Source organism: Syngnathus floridae, chromosome 13 (genome assembly GCF_059516105.1).
Source record: "Syngnathus floridae isolate MCC-2025c chromosome 13, RoL_Sflo_1.0, whole genome shotgun sequence".
NCBI lineage: Eukaryota > Metazoa > Chordata > Actinopteri > Syngnathiformes > Syngnathidae > Syngnathus > Syngnathus floridae.
Window position 1 is genome coordinate 13,215,779 of NC_142425.1, and position 18,551 is coordinate 13,234,329.

General features: G+C 41.8%; 1 protein-coding gene across 3 annotated transcripts; it reads left to right on the forward strand.

Moving 5' to 3' along the window:
- The first annotated feature begins 7,997 nt into the window (after positions 1–7,997).
- Positions 7,998–18,437, forward strand: ptprc (protein tyrosine phosphatase receptor type C). 3 transcript variants are annotated; one of them, XR_015862339.1, is made up of 33 exons: positions 7,998–8,132; positions 8,224–8,420; positions 8,488–8,568; positions 10,563–10,577; positions 11,002–11,127; positions 11,252–11,269; positions 11,355–11,612; positions 11,677–11,889; positions 11,970–12,104; positions 12,266–12,391; positions 12,477–12,632; positions 12,764–12,913; positions 13,201–13,406; positions 13,477–13,537; positions 13,687–13,795; positions 13,907–13,944; positions 14,467–14,558; positions 14,637–14,727; positions 14,805–14,881; positions 14,965–15,001; positions 15,072–15,169; positions 15,313–15,438; positions 15,506–15,660; positions 15,851–15,986; positions 16,067–16,216; positions 16,296–16,386; positions 16,588–16,727; positions 16,826–16,960; positions 17,028–17,144; positions 17,213–17,364; positions 17,449–17,584; positions 17,649–17,933; positions 18,003–18,437. XR_015862339.1 is itself a non-coding variant. In XM_088395292.1 (32 exons), the coding sequence occupies exons 3-32, from the start codon at positions 8,505–8,507 to the stop codon at positions 17,877–17,879; spliced, it is 3,639 nt and encodes a 1,212-aa protein (XP_088251418.1). In that variant the 5' UTR covers positions 7,998–8,132; positions 8,224–8,420; positions 8,488–8,504; the 3' UTR covers positions 17,880–18,437. The 3 variants fall into 3 exon arrangements, 2 of the variants coding, with proteins under 2 accessions (XP_088251418.1, XP_088251419.1); XM_088395292.1 differs by having other exon boundaries at positions 17,649–18,437; XM_088395293.1 differs by having other exon boundaries at positions 11,255–11,269; positions 17,649–18,437.
- The last annotated feature ends 114 nt before the right edge of the window (positions 18,438–18,551 follow it).

Genomic DNA, 18,551 nt, shown 5'->3' on the forward strand with positions numbered 1-18,551 from the left:
TCCACCAACATTTGCTACTTGGTTGGAAATGGTGTCTGATTTTTGGAAATTGTTCAGCCAAGTTAAACATGTGAAATTGTATCATATATATATAATAATAATATTAATATATTTTATTTTATTATATTTTATTATTTTGCCCAAACACTTTTGTGCAAATCAATATTTATATTATTAATTCGTACGTGTGGCTGTATAAACTAGGGAAGCGCAATCGATTCCGGTATACTGGCAAAGTAGTTCCTCTTTCAAAGAATTGTGTGTTGACAACTTTCACAGTTGTGAACTTAACCTAAAGTGAACCCTCAAGTAAATCAACGGTCAATTGATCTTGTTAATTAAGCGCGGGGCATTGGTGTTTCTTCGCATGTCCTAGTTTAGCGAAGTCTGCAAACAAGTGGTTGTCTTTCTAACTCAAAAGTCACGTCCATAAAGGCAGCCTGGACTGTTTATTCATTATTTATGAAGCGTGCCTGCAGGTCGAACAAACACGGCGCCGTGTTATTCAGATGCCTGAAAATTAATAGACTGTGTGAACTTTATAGCATAACTCTGTGGCGTTGTTGTCTGGGGCGAAGCAAATGCTCGCCACACAATGAGAATCATATGCATTTATGCAAGTGAACAAACACACCAGGCTGCGAAGTGTGTTTGGTGAATTTGTTTAAAGGCCAACATTAGCATACGGCGACAGACAGCCAAGAGTCGTGACGGCCGTTTCGGAGCGCCGCTCGCTTCCGTGTCGGGTCCTCGCCGCGCCCGTGCCAGTCAATCAGCCGGCGCGTCGCACGTGAACCCAGGCGGCTATCAATTTTCATCTTTTTACAACCGGGTGAAAGGTCATGACCTTTCAGCAAGCACTTGATCATGTAAGGTGGCACCGGAGGGGCCCCATGATGCAAGAGGAGAAAAGTTTCCTCCAATACGCATAACCTTTAAACTCGACGTCCCCATGTGACGCCTGGATTGGTGATTAGTTAACAATATGCATGTCTGCTTTTGTTTACCTTGCCTCAGCTCCGACTTCTTCTTCTCACCCTTAGTGTGTGAGCGTGACCCCGAGGCACAAAGTCACTTGATGAATCCTGCATCTTTCTGCAACACACACGTGCACACCCTTCCCCCACCGCGAGATGATCCAAATCGTGCTGCAGAATCTCAGTGGAGGTCGGGAATCCGCATCCCCTTTAGGCTAGTCCTGGGGTGCCTGTTTTTCTTTCCCGTACAGTGAAACAAACATTCCACAAGCATGTGCGGAAAGCCACACACAATTGCGTCTTAATGAGAGAAAGACACGGAATGAAACGTAGCCACCGAGGACTGACCTGAGGTTCAGGGGGCGGCGGCGGCGGCGGCGTCTTGGCGGGGAGTCGATCTCCCGGCGCTGATCAGAGGGCCGCTCCGCCGGGGCCACTCGCTCTGTCGCCGCTGCAGAAAGCAACTGATTAAACGCCACTGTCAGCCGCTGCACAGAAAGAAAGCTTCCTTTCCTTTTAGATTGTTTTTTTTTTCTTTCTCCCCACACTCACTGTTTGTTTGTCAGTCTCCCTTTGTTTTTCTTTGTCCTCTGCCGAGACAGCGGCGCCGGTGGATCGGAGCAGCGAGCGTGAGGGATTTGTGCGTAATTAGCTGAAATGCTCACCCGAGCAAGTGCAAAAAAAGTTACATTTTCAACTTCTTGAACTATACTCCCTTTTAACGGGATTTCTCTGACACTCTAACTTCACGCCGAGGATCAAAACATTGCCTCATGGTAGAAACAGACTTTTATTTCACTCTTTCAGTATGTGGACATCAAAACACTACAGTCAACTTGCAAGTTCCATTAACAAGTTGTGCAAACTTGTGAGCGTGGCAAAAAAAAAAAAAAAAGGTTGAATATAGATGAAATGTAAACGAGCGCATGACCACTGTCATGAAATTGTGCCTCGACTGAAAAATAACCGCATGGCTTTGTTTGGAAATGGCGTTCTACTTTAATGACTTGCCTTTCAGCACAACCATGACAGTATAGAAAGCTTCGAGAATATACAGGACTGCAATACAACAAGCTCTTCCAGCTAGAAACTGATTTTTCTTTTTTTTTCTTTTTTTTTTTTAGTGGAACTATTGGATTCAAGTATTAGTCACCCTCCAAAAACTAAAAATAAAATGAATTCATTTATTCCCCCAAATTACTCTGCCAATTTTCCCACATTGTATTTTGCATAATGATTTTTATGATAATTTATAAATTAATAATTTAATGCTAATTAATTTAAAAAAAAAAAGAACTTTATATCCAAATAAAGCTAATTTAATTGACGGAGCTGCTTCAATAAGTACCATTTTAGAATAATAATAAAAAATTGGATGTGGGTCAGAGGTTGCAGGCGACCCGGTTGGTCCTTCCCGCCTCTCTTCACTTTCCGGCCAAGTCGCAGTCGTCCGTAGCGTGCGTTGAGCTCTGTCTATCCGTATAAGGTGAGGATTTATCATTGTTGACTGCTCTGCTCCGACATTCTGGCACCAATAGAAGGTTTTGAAAACTCTGCCCATTATCTGTGCCCTCTGGCCTAGTTGGGCGAGTCATCCAAGGATGGCCGGCAACACTGGCAGCCTGGGGCCAAACTTCTCTGACTGCCAGCCCACTCGCGCCACATAGTCCGTGTCAGCAAAGCTTTTGTTGCTTGGCCTCAATAAGGCTCACTGTACTCTTGGGCAATACATAGAAGCTTATTTTCCCCTACGGAGCCGAAGAGGGAAGAATGAAAGAGATTTACTGTCATTGTAATTCGCACTTTGACTGGATCGTGATTGCCCTTGAACTCCAGAGCAAGGCAGACAATAGCCACTTTGCATACACATCCAGCTAGGTCTATCCTCGGAAAGTTTGTCTCTTATTTCAAAGTCACTTTGCGACCTTTACCCTGGCTGCCGCAGCCAGAGGTGGAGAAGATCTTTTGGCCAGGGAGGGAAAACTGAGCGTTGTCTCATCTCCTCCCACAGGCAGAGAGGGGGGTGAGGAGAGGAAGGTGCATGCACGGTGACGGGGCAGGGGCAGTTTGAGCTGGGTAGGGAAGCCATGGCTGCTGGCACAAAGGATGCTTCTCCGTCTGTTTTTCAGCTCCATTAATATCACAGCTCCATCCTCATTCATTATTCATGAGGCGTCCGGCAAAGAACGCAAGCGGGGAGGAAGGTGGGCAAGCAAAGGCCAGAGATAGCTCCAATCAGTCCCGCTTTAAATGACACTGAGCGACAGCGCCTGGGGTTTTATGGCTCGCTGCTCAAATGAGACACTGTGCTGTAGTTAAAAAAAAAAAAAAAAAAAGTCCAAGTCGGCCCGCTGTTAATGACCAGCAGGAAGCATTAGGGGCTGCAGTGCTCGTAAAGCTCGGCTCCACGCTGGCTAACAAATGTGCCCAAACTTGATCTACATTGCGGCGCCGCGCTGAAACTTGCATTGAAGCCACCTGATCCGAGGTGACCAAAAAAATGGATACTTTGGGAGAAAAATCACATACAGGCTTTATTTAATGTTAACATGAGAGAAATACGGCAACATGAAAAGGCTAGACTCCAATTTTTAATTGAGGTTGTAAATGTCACTACCACTGCATTATACCGATCAAATGCGTCCTTACAAATGCCTCTGAATACAGTCATGAGCTTCTGTTATATACGGTAAATATTAAATAACACTAATCAGGGCGCTTTTACAATTTTTTTCAAATCAGAGATGTTAGTACATTTTTCTCCATTATTTTACATTATTCCAAACCTCATGATATCTCTAGTACCTTAGGTTTTAATAATAATTATTATTATTATCACTCTTAATAATAGCATGCACTCTGGATATCTGTCCTTTGACCATGACACCATTTTGCAAAATTGTTTAACCCAAAATAAAATAAGTATTCAATGGATATTACAAGGGAATATTTATGCACAATCTGTACTAAGCATTTTACAAAAGACTGAAAAATATTTTACCATCTCATGGGGCCCATCCAGTGAATGTCTTTGGTGTGTGTGTGTGTGTGTGTGTGTGTTTTTATGAAGCCTCAGAAATGGTAATGCCCTTAACCCTAATCCCAATGCAGGAGAGACCCAACTGTTGGTATTGACTTTGTGAACGTTTACCATTGAGAATTCCGACTATTCAATTCCATTTCAACTGTAGACGAAGAGGGAGAAAGTCCCTGGGTGCCATGTTTCTCACATGCAAAATAAACACACACACACACACTCATCCAGTGTGTATTCTATAGTATTCTCCAGTGATATTGACTCAATTGGATTTGAACCCCTCTCTGCAGCAGAGACAAACGATCTCAACATAACAAAGACTGTGTGTGTGTGTGCCATTTCAATTGAACATATCTTTGCCACCCCCATCAAATTGCAATTAAAATGTGCAAGTTTTGCTTTTCCCCACCTCTTCTAGTTTTGTCACCCCCCGCCCCCCCCCCCCTCCCTTCACTCCAGTTTTCCCTCCCAAGCCATTTGTCAGTCTCCGGCCTCTTGGCCAGCACCACCCATGCGTGTTCTCCGAGGATTGATTCCACTCAGCCTCATCCTCCCCAGGATGAGCCCCCCCTCCCCCCTCCCTTCCTCGGCCCACCCACATCATTTATACTTGTGAGCATTAAGACTTGTCACAGCCTCTCAGTCAGGCAGGCCCTTTATCCAAACGGGCCATAGATTCTCATTAAACGGGTTGAATCTCCACTTCGTGACACAGTGGCCATCACACGTCCACCCTGCCGTATCTCCAGCGCTGACTATTTGTCCCATCTAACTGGACAGAAGTAGCGAGGCCATTGCTTGTATGGCATTTCATATCAAACTGGCAAGCACGCACTTTTACGATGCTGCGAGGGGAGGGGGGGGGGATTCTAGCACCAATAACGTATCGCTATATACTCCACTTTGCATACCTTTACTGTCCAATGACGATAAGGAATTATTTGTGTCCTTATTTTCTTAGCTCGGTCAATATCAACGATTTGGTATTTACTATCTTTTCCCCCCACTTCTCTTATTTGACCCGCTTAGATGTCACAGGTGCACGTATAGCGTCCATTCGACAATTCTGATTCTGCTTTTTGATGGGATGAGGTGCTAATAATCGTTTCGACCAAACGCGTTGACAAGAGAGCAGCGTTGTGTGGTCAGCGGATGAGAAGCGCTCCTCTGAGGCCTTGTTAGTGCTGGGTCACTCAACTGCCGGCCACATTTCCAAACGGCCAATCAAATCCTGAAGTCTTCCGACTCTGCCGTTCGTGTATGTGTGTGAGGGACAAGAAATTCTGACTTGTGTTCTCTTGTCTCATAGGCATGTACACAAACTGTCCTGCGGGGCTTTGTTTCACCATATATGATAAAACATACCGTGTCACACACACACACACATGATGAGGTCAGAGGTCGCGCGTGTTTGTGTGTGCAGCATAGGAAGAAAACAGTGCAGCGTCATGTAAAAAATAAATGGTCCACCTTCTTTCCTATTCGCCCGCTCCTCGCATAAAAAACACATGCGGCTTATTTGAGTATGCAGGGTTGAATCCAGGGTTGAGTTTGATTCCGACATTCGTCTTGGTGTTGCTGTGCGTGTATATATATTTTTGATATTATACATCAACATTTAATAGCAGCAGGAGGGCGGGAGCCGTGTGTTTTTTTTTTTTTTTTTTCTTCACCTCGGTGTGAATGCGCCAGATCTGTCACCACGCAGGGGGTAGAGAGAATGTCATGGAGGAGCTATGTCTTTCTTCATCGTATCCATCCGCATAGTATTTTAATTGGCTTTTCTCTCGGTGCGAGGCGAGAAGGAACAAAGGTGAGCGGCGGGATGAATCGTGAAGGGGTGGAGGAAACGCGCTGCCCCGGGTTGCTGTTTTTACGCCGGCCAGCTATGCGGCCTCATCATTGTGAGCGTCACAATAAGCCCACACGCGACCTTCTGCCTGCGAGGCGTCGGCCCACGTTTCCACCTGAACCGGACAATGGCGTTCCTTCCGTGTCGGATCAGGCTGCGTCATGGAAACCGACTCTCGGTGACCGCCAATCATTGCCTGCCGAGAAAGACTAGATGTTTGTGCAAGGTGTGTAAAATGTGTGTGTGTGTGTCTTGTATGTTGATGGTTGATGTACACGCCTGGAGGGCAAACGCTCTAGGCTGCTCTCGTTAAGAACCTGTCAGTCACTGGCAGAGAAGAACCACAAGGAGTCCAAATTGCACCATTGAGGGTGTGCGAATGTATGTTACATGTGTTTGTGTGTGCAAAAAAAAAAAAGCTCACACTCCTGGCTGCCCCTCCCTCCCCCTAAAAAAAATAAATAAATAAACGGTGAAGGAAAAATCTATGCACGAAAAGGCTACTTGTGGTACAACGTGAAGCCATACTGCCCCCCAGTGGTTAGAAAGACCTTCGTCACCACGCTTGCACACTGGCACGGCATGGGAAAGTCGAGACGTGACGGTGTCTCTTTTTTGTCACGGTGACAGTGTCACCCAATCGAAATGACTAATCTGTAAGAGGAAATGGAGAGGAAGTGTAATTTTACCACAAAAGTCTGTTTTAGCAAGAGAGGTGCAAAAGGATGCAGACAGGGAAGAAAACGCAGTCTTAAATATTCTTGTCACTGCCATTGACAAATAGAAACATCAATTGCCCTCTGTGCTTCTCAAACTTTTTAAACCAAGTTAACAAAAGTATTTTAAACTATTTGAGGACCACCATAATAATATTTACCAGAACAATCCAAAGTTAGATTTGGAGTGCTAAGACGGCTGACGTAGGGCAAAGAGCACCGACAGCGAGACGGAGCAAATCTCTTTTGTGGTCACAGCTGTGACTCTCTGGAAATACTAACAGCACTTGGCTCATCGCTCCCTCCTCTGCAATAATAAGAAGCCAGCCTTATGTACTAAAACATATATTGTGTATATATTTTTTGAATCCCAAATTCGAATAAATACTCCATAAAACAACGTACACAGTATGCAAATAAGAAAGACGACATTTGCGGAAGTTGTATGATTCTTACCACACCCTTTGACTCAAGCTCTACATAAGTGTTGGGAGCCTAAAAAAAGAGTATTTTCAGTTTCCCTTCACAGGCGGAACACATCAGTACAAACTTGCAGCTCTGTATGTGACGTTTGATCAACTTATGCTTATTGCGACTTACTTTTATCGGAATATTTTCTATTATGATTTACACTGCTGAAAAGGAGCAACATACCCTTGGGGGATTGTTTGATTGCATTAATCAGGAGCAAATGAATGCAATGATGCAAAGTTGTAGTCACAGAATCTCCCCACTTTTGAGAAGTGGAAGGTGCTAAATTTGTGATCTATTCATCAGAACCCCAAATTTGCTCCTGGGTTTCCGCTTGAAACCCCCTAGATAGACTGACAAAAGTGTTTGGTAATCTTCGGCAGTGCACACGCTAGTTCTCCCCTTACCTCACTGACAATAATCAAATGAAGTAAAATAATCATAATAAAATCAAATAAAAGAAAGACAACTGTGGTCACTGTCGTCGGAAATTGTCTCAATGCACACTGCTGAGATGAACATGCATGGCGATGAGAGGGAAAAAAAAACCTCACCCATCTGTTTTCAGTAAACTAAAGTTAATATGAGTTCAGTCAGGGAAAAGAAAAGCCCACAATAAAAGCCATTCATGCACGAAGAGAAAAAAGGCCTTCTCCAAATTCAAGGCCGCATGTTGAGAAAATAGCAAAGTCGCTATGTGATTTATCATCATTTTCAAACACTGACCAGTAGCCTAGATTTGTGGGGGAAAAAAAATAATTCACCAAATTGTCACATCGGAGCTTTCAACCTGACAGTGATAAAGTTAAAATAAAAAAATCTGACTCCCGCTACAGTTGTAAAATGAGTAAATTGTATTTGATATTACAAAAAAAAGGTTTGACAGTTTTTTGTCTCCATGCGACGCTAATAAAGACTAGCGGTCCAGTCAGAGGTGTTGTCTCGCGTGTGTGCGATGAATGAGGGCGGAGTCACAAAGAAGAGGACCTTGAAGATGTTTCACTTCTGTTTGTCTCTTTTGGAATTATTCCGCTGAAAGATTGCATTTCCAACACAGAGCAGGGCCAACGTCAACGCAAGTGAGTCAACGCATCCATCTCCAGTCGAGTTGTACAAAAAGAAATATATTAAAAAAAAACACGTCAAGTGAATTTTGTTATTCTTCTTTAGTCAGGTGGGGGTTTTTTTCACACACGCTCGATGCGATGACTTCCTGTTCTTGATGACGATGGTGAAATGAAGCTTCCTGTCACCCAACGTTAAGGCAGCTTGGTTCGGCGTGACATTACTCTGGCTTCACTTGAGGCGAGCTTTTCACTTTTGGGCAACGAGACCAGGAAGCTGCGTCAACAGATAAGACACCAAACGTAAGTGGCTTCAATAATGTCCCTCTTGATGTTGAGTATGAACATCTGCTTTGTTGGTTGCCACTAGGTGACTTGGTGGCACACATGGAAGGTCAGCGTGCTCTCTGGAGCCAGCTGCTGTGGGCTACTGTCATCTCTCTGGCCTCCTGTAAGTCCCATTCATTTTGTTCTTTTGCAAACTTGAAGTTGCTTTTGGGGAAAATAGACATTGTTGTGAGAGCCGTTTTGGATCCCCCGATATGAACAAGTGAGCCCCTCGGGTTATAAAACGTGTTCAATGGTGAGAAAGAGAAGCATTTAACACAATTTTGTGTTTCTCTTCTGCTTTGTGTGCAAGCTAAAAAGGTGATGGAGAGATTTTTTTTCGGGTTAGGGTTGTTCTCGAAAGATTAATCCCTGACTGTCAGGAGCTGAAGGATATACGTACATGCATGTTTGGGTGTTCATGTGTGTACAATGACTACATGCTTTGTCAGTGTTTCCAAACTTGACATTGAATCTCAGAAAATGGAGATATACAGGTTATGTATGCACCTTCGAGTGGTAGAGCATTTACAATGTTTTTTTCTTCTGCCTAGCACTATAATGTATGTCAATGACTTGAAATCTCCAGTCATTGAGATGGGCTGTCCCATCCTGGTGTCATATTTATAAACGACATGGTGCGTCTACCGCATTCCCAAGAACGGCGAACAAGTCCATTGCCCTGGCACCAAATATGACAATGCGCCCGTTTGTAGTCCCAACACGGCCCCAAAAATGCTACGGTACAAAAATATAAGCAAAAATAGGGTGAGACATTTTTAACCCACCTGTATCAAAGTTAAGGCCTGAACCAGATTGGTTCTGCCATATCATGTTGCTTGCTAAATGGATTTCTTTTCATTTAGACACAAAAACTGCATGAACATTTTTTTCTTCACCTTCTATAGAAGGTTGAAGAACAATGTTTAAACACAGAAATGAACTCAATTGTTAAGATGGAGAAATTCCATGGAAGATAGTTGTTGGTTTACTGCTACCAACCAATTTCATACTATCCCGTAGGAATGTAATTCATTCAACATCTAAAATGACTGGACTGCTCCATTTCTATAAGTTGTAACATGTACGTATCATCTAAATGATCAATTCTACTTTTGTTGCTTGTGGTTCTCGAATCAAGTACAAACTTCAAAGTTGACCACTTCCGCGTTGCGTTCTGACTCGTTTCCTGACTGAGCAGAGCAGAGCAGACAGAAAAACCGACTTGAGGAAAATGTCGAGAAAAAAGGGGAAGCACAAAATGAAGAAGTTTGGTCAGAGATGTCAGACCTAAAGCTGTTTGAGTGTGTTGAAGTCATGTCAAAACGTTGGATGGAGACCAACTAGATTCGTGGCAATATGTCATTTTTGAAGATGTTTGGCGTCGTTTCAAAGCATCTTTTTCCCTCTCGGTGCATCACCCAAAGTTTCCGCAGACCCCGCCCACTTCCACGCTTGCGTGCGCAAGGTGGTGAAATGTCAGTGCAAGTTGCAAGCATCACCTCAAAAACGTGGGCGCGCTAAACCACATCCTGACTATTAATGTTGGCCAACTTGCTTTTATTCTAATTGGCACGCTAAAAGCCGCTAGCCTGTTTGTGGTCATCTTAAGTTGGGGAATGAATGACTTGAGTTCAACTTCATTGTCAAAAGCATTTTACAAAATATATATATATTTTTTTTAAAAGTGCAGTTCTTTTATGACAAAACATAGTGGTTATAGTCATTCTAAATGACTGCATTTTTTTTTTCTTTTTTGCTGTGTTGTGTGAGGTTAAAGTATTGCCGGTGTTCTTTCTAAAGTGAAAGCAAATGTGGGGGTTGTAAGGCAGGAAATGACGGCTCGCTTTCCGAAACGGAGACCGTGTTGTCTCGCGTTGAGCTTATTCTGATCGCTTCTTTTCAGATTAACTTCGAAACTTCCACTTGATATTTTAGATGTTTGTTGTGGTTGTCGTGATATGTATTTTGAGGAGCTGAACCCTGAGAAACTACAACATGAGACATTCTTACACATTTATCTCCAATGTAAAATATTCAAAAAGAACTTTTGAAAGTTTCAATCAAAATTGTATGTAAATATTTTGTCCTTTTTTTCTTCTCTCATTTTGATTGCAGGTGGAAACAAAACAGGTGAGTGACCACTCATCATTACACACAATTGTCATTGGCAAACTTGGCAAAGAGCTCGCTGACTGATTTTTGTTAAAAAATCTGACCCTAAACATTTTAGAAAATGGATGCGTTAAATTTTGAAAAATAAAATAGCTGTTGATTCTTAACTGCTCCATCCATTTTGAAAAGCGCCTCAAGGCTCACTCACAGATGTGCTTAGGGTCTTCAATAAACTCTTTTTAGAATGTGGGGAGGAAGTGGTAGTATGCAAAAAAAAAAAAAAAAACATGCAAGATCTGTGAGAACATGCAAAGGCCCCACTGAAAGAACTGAGCGCAGAAATTGAACAGAGAGGCAGACGAGCTCCACAAATGCATACATTTCACATGATCCAGTCCAAGGAACACTTGGAATATTGTAAACCGTGTTCTCTCTTCTCCAGTTTCGACCCCAGCAAGCTTCTCAGCGCAAGCCTCAGACGCAATCAAAAGCACAACAGTTTCTCCCGCTAACTTCCCTCAGAGCTCTACTCAAGTGGCATCTAGAAATGATGACTTTCTTTCTTCAGGTTTTTTCATTGTCATTTCCTGTGAAGCTATGTGTGTGGGTGTAAAATGACTGTGACACTTTTAATACCAATATTTTCATTGTTCTGTGTTCTTTTCCAAACGACATGAATAAATATCGACCAGCAGCTCCACGAATTCAGTGTAAGTACCAATTTCCTAAAAAAAAATTGAATTTAAAAATATATACGGGTTTATATCCATCCATCTTGTTTTTGTGTCAACGTAGGCTCCTACACCGTAACAGCCATCAAGTACGGCTTCGGATTCATCATCAACAACTCTTCCAACGCCACGTACAAATTCATTTTGACGGAAGATGGTGGCCCGGCCACAGAAATCGAAAATAACGCAACAATGGTCAACATCACGGCACTCAAACCGTGCACTGGATATAAGCACCGAGTTCAATATCTTGCTAGTGATGGCAAACTTGTAAATTGTAGCTACAGCAATAGTGCTCCGGAAAGCATGACAGGAAAAATGAGTGAGTCAAACGACCTCAGCCAATGAACTTCCCACACAATCTGAGCCTTGCGTGTACATTTTAGGCCAAGATGACATCACTTTTGACAAATGCTCCACTGGTTGTCTTTCGTTCTCCACCGGCTGGGATGTCAGCACGTCTCTACAAAATCGGTTGGCGAAATGTGACAATAAGCCGTGCATCAAACCGGACACCAGTGACATTTGCTCGAATCTCACGATAACCTTCACTTGTGCAAGTCAAAACTCCTTGCAGCTCACAAAGTTCATCAGTACCGGTACGTTTTATGAAGCTTTCATCCTACAACTCTCTCAAAAAAACAAAATTCTTATTTATTGTTTTTCTTTTCTTTGACAGATTTCCTCTCTGGACTTTCAAACGACATACGACAGAATGTTCCCCAGCAACTGCCTGCAAATATCACAGCAGAGTTACCTCCTAAATGCACCAATCTCTCCGTTGTTTATTCCTGTCTGGAGGCTGACCGTCAAAGTATGTGTGTAGATATTCTCAGTAGCTTTAGTAAGAAAAGTTTTGATGTTGTGTCACAGGACTTTTTTTTTTTTTTTTTTTTTTTTTTTGCAAACGTAAATAATGAACATTAAATGAGTGAGACGGTTGTGAGACGTTTGATCATAAGTGTGTTTCTGCAGACGGCAACGTAGCCAAGAACCTGTCTGATCTGGAACCGTACACAAACTACTTCTGTACCGGTCAGATCCGGGAGCGTGATGTCATCATAGCAAATCTGTCAAGGATCGATGTCAGGATTAACTGCGGTATGTTGAAACAGGCAATGGGAGAAAACCATTACAAACTACTCGCTGATAAAGGTGGCTGGCTATTTTATTTGTGCATCCGCAGATCTTAAAGCCAAAATCGTAAAGAGCAGCCCTACTAATACATCGGTGACGCTGACATGGACAACAGCCAGTGAGAATTGTCCAGACTTCTTATCCGGACCAAATCCGCCGTCATATAAATGCATATGCGGGTCTCCAATGGGAACACATCGACACCGTAAGCAAGATGCAGTCTGGTTTTTAGAATAGTCAATGCAAATGTTACTCTTTTTGTCCAAAAACTTTAAGACTGCCAATTTGCCAATTATTGATAATGTTCATATTTGCTTTTTTTTTTTTTTCTTTCAGGTATGGCAACCAAACTGAATGAGACACATTTTGATTGTATTGTTGATGACTTGCGGCCATACACCTATTATGACTGTACAATCCAACCCATGTACAGATATCGGGATGTTGCACAAGGAATTTCTTTTACTTTCGAGACTCACATTGGAGGTAATTGTGTTCATTCCATCTCATTTCTGTCTTTTGTCTTAGTTTTTTTTTTCTCTTTTGTAAGTTTCCTTCCAAAATACAGAAATAATCGAAAACAAAGATATTCTGGCAGACATGAAAAATGCTATTTAAGTAAACGGCAATTTTCAATCACACTGTACATAAATATAATGTAAAACTGTCACTTTTGTTTTGTTTTTATTTAATTTTTATTTCCCAAAACTGTTAGCCTAAAGTTAAAAAACAAAATTGTTTTAATGACAAATGATCCTTCTTTCTTCCCACAGTTCCAGAGGACATCTCTAAGCTGCGTCCAAATGTAGCCAGCAACTTTATCAAAGTCAAATGTGATCATTCACAAAGTTTTAATGGACCCAATGGGAAATTCCATGCAATACTTCGTCAGGGTAGTACAATTGTGAAAACAAGTAATGAAACCAAATGCGCATTCTCTTTCCATGATCTGAGCTTCTCTACCACCTATGAAGTGGAGGTTTGTACTCTACATCCATTCTTAGCAATTTGGACATAATTGCCATGAAAATGATGCTTTGCTCTTTCAGGTATTTGTGTCCAACCTGCTCTTCAAGAGTCCCGGCTTGAAAGAAACCGTAACAACTGAATGTAGGTCTTTTATATATATATATATATATATATATATATATATATATATATATATATATATATATATATATATATTTTAATGTAATTGCATTCAATAAATGATATTTGTATTTCTCACTACGTGTTCTTGTCCTGTCTTTGTTTGGCAGATAATGAAAAAGCCCTCATCGGCTTTCTTCTCTTCCTCATCATTTTCACATCTCTTGCGCTGCTTGTGGTCCTCTACAGAATCTACGTCGTGAAACGCCAAAGATTCCGGTAAACACGTTTTGTCTTTGACTCAGCATTTACCGGAATGTTATAAATAAATGTGAATTTGAAAGAAACATTGTAACAGTGCTCATGTGATTTGGTTGTTTGTGTTTGCAGAGACATGAGTGAAAATTTGCTTCTAATCCCTAATGCAAGTGAGTCCACGGAATATACTAGAAATGTATTTGAGTCTTCTATGACATTTAAATTAGTTGAATAGATATTGTATTAAAAAATACAGCTAAAGAAATGCATTCATAAACATCATTTTTGTCTACATACTTTGCGTACACTTCAAAAAATAAGGCAAGTTTCTTGTAATTATTTGAAGTCATATTGTTTTAAAATCAATTATAATTTGGTGCAATTTTCCAGTCATTAAATTCCAAAAGTGAAATGTTGGATTCTCAGTAAAAGCTCCGAATAGTTTTCAGAGTAGCTCGGGTTTACTGTTTCCACTTATTTAATAACAATTGCTTTTTTTTAAAAAGCCTAACTCAAAACACAGAAAAAGCAGAATGTCAGTTTTATACTAATTATAGTACACTACCCTACCTCCCATCTACTTCTTATACTTGATGATTGCATCTTGACTCTTTGTACTGTCAATATAAATATTTAAGAAAGTATGGACTTCCTCTTTCAACGTGTTTGTGCAATGCTTTGTTCTTGCGCAGCTTCTGTGGAGCCAATCGAAGCCAACGTCTTGCTGGACTCGTACAAAAGGAAACTAGCTGATGAAGGACGCCTTTTTCTACATGAGTTTCAGGTTGCTTGCTTTCTCCTTATGGCTGTTTATGGTATATGAGAGGAACCATGCGTTGAAAAAAAAATATTCTGCTTTCAGAGCATCCCCAAAATTATTACCCATTACACGGTGAAAGAGGCCAAGAAAAACTACAACATCCCCAAGAACCGTTATGTGGACATCCTACCATGTATGTAGTTGCTTGGTTCCTTAAAGCAAAAAAGAAAAAATGCATTGGAGCGTTCGAACATTTGCTCTCTTGACCAGACGATTACAACCGAGTCCAGCTCAGCACAGGAAACGGAGAGGCAGGATGCGACTACATCAACGCCAGCTTCATTGATGTATGCAAACAGAATACTTCTACTACAGTTTTATAAAAAAACATGTTCAAGCTCAACTTATTGAAATATTTGCTCCTGTGCAGGGCTACAAGGAATCCAAGAAGTACATTGCAGCTCAAGGTACCAGTCGTGCGCTTCGTTGGATTGCCAAGTGTGTTTGTGTCAACGTGTGTGTGTGTGTGCTTCACAGGCCCAAAGGAGGAAACTGTGGTGGACTTTTGGAGGATGATCTGGGAGCAGCGCTCTTCAATCATTGTCATGGTGACACGCTGTGAAGAGGGAAACAAGGTAACATCATACATATATACGTATATATATATATTTTTTTATTATTATTTATTATAATTGTATTTTTTTAAATATATTTTTTTCTCTCATGATGTCTTTCTGAGGGTACATCTGTTTTGCTCATTTTCCATGTTGTGCTGCAGAACAAGTGTGTGCAGTACTGGCCTTCCATTAACCGAGAGACGGAGATATTTGAGGAGTTTATCGTCAAGATCAAGTCGGAAAATCACTTCCCCGATTATTCCATCCGCCGTCTTAGCTTGACTAATGTAAGTGGGCTGCGAAAATGTCACTTCCGGATGGCCGCGGTGAGTTGAGTAGAGCGTTTCGTTACAGAGGAGCGAAAACTCTGAGCGAGAGGTGACCCACATCCAGTTCATCAGTTGGCCCGACCACGGCGTCCCCGAGGAGCCACACCTCCTCCTGAAGCTCAGACGCCGCGTTAACGCCTTCAAAAATGTTTTCAGCGGGCCCATTGTCATCCACTGCAGGTACACCAAGTTTGAGTTTGACGCTAAAATTCTTTTTATTTTCATTTTCAACATGACAGGAGGAAGATGCATTTATTATTTCCACGGATCAATTAAAAGTCGAGTTTCTCATCCTGCTACTTCCTCCTTCTAGTTGAACTCATATTGAAGTGAAGTGAAGCTTGACTAACATCATTTTATTCTTGCGTAGCGCTGGAGTGGGCAGGACGGGCACCTACATCGGCATCGACGCCATGATTGAGTGTCTCGAGGCCGAGAGCAAAGTGGACATCTATGGATATGTTTTCAAACTCCGCAAACAGAGATGTCTCATGGTTCAAGTGGAGGTAGGAAATCAAATTTGACAATTTAGTAGTCACAGGAAAAAAAAAAAAAAAGATATTATAAAACGGTTTATTTATTGCAGGCCCAGTACATTCTGATTCACCAAGCCCTGGTGGAGCACAACCAGTTTGGAGAAACAGAAATCCCACTGTCAGAGCTCCATGGTGCCATGAGCATACTGAAGGAGAACAACTCTGACAGTGAACCAACTTTCCTGGAGGAAGAGTTTCATGTATGGACTGTATAGTTCATCACCAAATAATTCACAGCAGATTTCCTCAAAATTGAAATTGTATTGTCCTGCAATTCAGAGACTTCCCAACTGCTACAATTGGAAGACTTTCAACACCGGCATCACCGAGGACAACAAAAAGAAGAATCGCTGTTCCACTGTCATCCCTTGTAAAAAATAACTCATCATCTGGACAAAGGCATTTGGGCACATTGAATGAGGGACACAAAAAAACACTCCCCTTATATCAATATTCTACATATTGCGCTAAACATTCCATTCTCACATTCATTTGTCTCAATGCCTTTGTCTGTCTACATTGGCGTTGTCAAAAAAAGGTGTGAAATCATGTCATGTCTGCTGTGCTAAAGATGATTACAACAGAGTGTTGCTGAGGTTGGATGACGGGCTGAGTCAGGATAGCAGCCAGGATGAAGAGCACGATGAAACCACAACTGATAGTGAGGAGGAAGAGGAGAACACCAAATACATCAACGCCTCCAACATTCACGTTTGTATTTTTTTCCCCCCCTCAAAAGTTGCAGTCGTATTATTTGGGACTAAATGAGCCGGCAAACCATCGTTTTTTGCTTTTTTTGGTGCCCACAGGGCTACTGGGGTCCACGCGGCTTTATTGCAACACAGACTCCTCTGAAAAACACCATTGCTGATTTTTGGTCCATGGTTTACCAAAAAAAAGCCTCCACTATTGTCGTGCTGTCAGGGGCTAATGATGAAGAAAAGGTATCCAAATATTTATCCGACTAAAACATTTACCGTATCAAATGAATTCATTCTGTCTTGTGTATAGGAGTCCGCGTACTGGGAGAAGGAGAAGAGCACTTATGGGGATATTGAAGTGGAGGTGACATCAAAAGACGCTTGTCCAAATTTTATCAAGCGTAACATGCTGATTCGTCATGTCAAGGTAGCGCAATGTTCATTTTCTTACTACAAGTCCAGTGTCGCTCAATATTTCATTCCTTTGGTCCACAGAGGAAAGACAGTCGTGTCGTGACACACGTCCAGTTCCTGAACTGGCTCAATCGAGAACTACCGGAGACACCTCAAGACTTGACTGACATGATTAAGGAAGTTCAGAATTTGGACAAGCCCCAACGAGGTCCTCCGGTCGTGGTCCATTGCAGGTGACCCTCCACTAATTCACAAAAGTTGTCAGTCATATCATGCTGTGAAGTGATGACCAAGTTTTGTGTTTGTGTCCGCCTCAGTGATGGCTCATCTCGTTGCGGCATTTTCTGCGCTCTGTGGAGGCTGCTCGACAGCGCCGAGACGGAAAAGGTTGTAGACGTTTTCCACGTGGTTCGAACCTTGCGCAAGGAGCGACAGGGCATGATTGCAAGTCTGGTAAGAACTAGGAGTACCAATGAAATGATGTTTCCAAAATAAGACTTTTGTGTGCTTTTGACAGGCCCAGTACCAGTTCTTGTACGATGCTCTGGATGGGGTCTATCCAGTCCAGAATGGAGAGGTGAAAGCGGTCCGGCCCTCTGATGCCACCGACTCTTTCCAGTTGGTTAATGAAAGCATAACAACAGGCCAGCAAACTGAAGAAAAGGCTGCAGATGTAGCCTCCACTACCGAGATGAGCCAGCAAGGAGCAGCAGAGAGTGAGAGTGATCCTGTGCCTGCTCATGCGTAGATGGCAGGAAGACAAAACGGAGGCTGAAAAATGATCCAGGACGAGTGGTTGCAGGTACATGCGCTTTAATTAGATCTTTCCGTGTGGGACACATGTTTTAAACAAAGTCCTATGTCCTATTAGGGGCCTTCAAACCTTCAATTTATTAGGGATCTGTCCAAGCAAATGCGGACAACACATCATCTTTTCATGGATTACACTTCTTTTTTTTTTTTGGAATGCTTTGAATCCAGGGGAAGATGTCACATACCACTATTACTGCATGTCTTATATGGGCTGATGATTGTCTATATTTTTGTACACCACTGCTTCATCTGAAAATGTATTTCAAAAGTTTATACTGTAATTTGTTAGGTGATACAGCATTAGGGACTCAGATATGCTCGGACGTGTTTTTTAATAATCTGCTCTGTTTGGTCTGTACAATACTTTACACTCAAATTCACTCAAGCTAGTCAAGAGATCGAAGATGAAAAACTCAAAGCTAAATAGTTAAATTAATGATATGTCTTAATATTGTAAAAAATAAATAAATGTATTAAGATGATGCTTTTAAAATGGATCATTGTTCTTAATTTTGAAAAAAAATAGCAAATAATTGGGAACTCATTCTAAATTTAAAAACCTTAAAATGATAATATTCATCCCAAAAACTAGTACAATGTATAAAAA